At 54.7% G+C, this 534-nt stretch overlaps 1 protein-coding gene across 1 annotated transcript in view; it reads right to left on the bottom strand.

Annotated features, from left to right (window-relative positions):
• Positions 1-475: 475 nt before the first annotated feature.
• LOC120308264 (protein LDOC1-like) overlaps positions 476-534 on the bottom strand; it is a 318-nt gene continuing 259 nt past the window's right edge. The window contains exon 1 of the mRNA XM_039344065.1: positions 476-534. This exon is cut by the window's right edge and continues 259 nt beyond it. Within this exon, the coding sequence (XP_039199999.1) occupies positions 476-534 (59 nt within the window).

Raw genomic sequence — 534 nt, 5'->3', positions numbered from 1 at the left:
GAAGAAAGCAGCCAAATGTCCAGGGTCCCCATAGTAAAAACACAACCCCCCCGAATGTTGCCTGTTCATCTTTGCCACCGATAGATGAGGTCTGGCAGCACCTAACTCCATTGGCTCCTCCCTCTGGACCAGGGTCGCACTCACAATGGGGGGCGTACAGGTCTCTGGGGTAGCACGGCAACTCCTTCGCTGCTGCAGCCAGGCGTTGATCCGCAGGCAGAGATGAATGAACCGATTAAGGTCCGGGGGAAGCTCAACATGGGCCAACTCATCCAACTTCTCCTCCAACAAGCCATCCTGGAAAGCGTCCCTGAGCGCAGCCTCATTTCAGGCTGAATCCTGGCTAAGCAGCCGAAATTCACTGATATAGCCCTGCAGGGGGCGTTGGCCTTGCCTCAGGGCTTTCAAACGCCGGGTAGTTGATCACATCAACCGCATGTGATCACAAAACCCCACAAAGTTGTCCAGCAATGGGCTACATTGGGCTACATTGGGCTAACAAGGGTGTGCCACAACAAGCTGCAGAACCAGAAA

Source organism: Crotalus tigris, unplaced genomic scaffold, assembly GCF_016545835.1.
Source record: "Crotalus tigris isolate CLP2741 ecotype Arizona unplaced genomic scaffold, ASM1654583v1 scf7180000017890.1996003, whole genome shotgun sequence".
In the NCBI taxonomy this organism is placed as follows: domain Eukaryota; kingdom Metazoa; phylum Chordata; class Lepidosauria; order Squamata; family Viperidae; genus Crotalus; species Crotalus tigris.
Note: the sequence above shows the minus strand (reverse complement) of the source record. Positions and strands in the feature narration are given on the sequence as shown.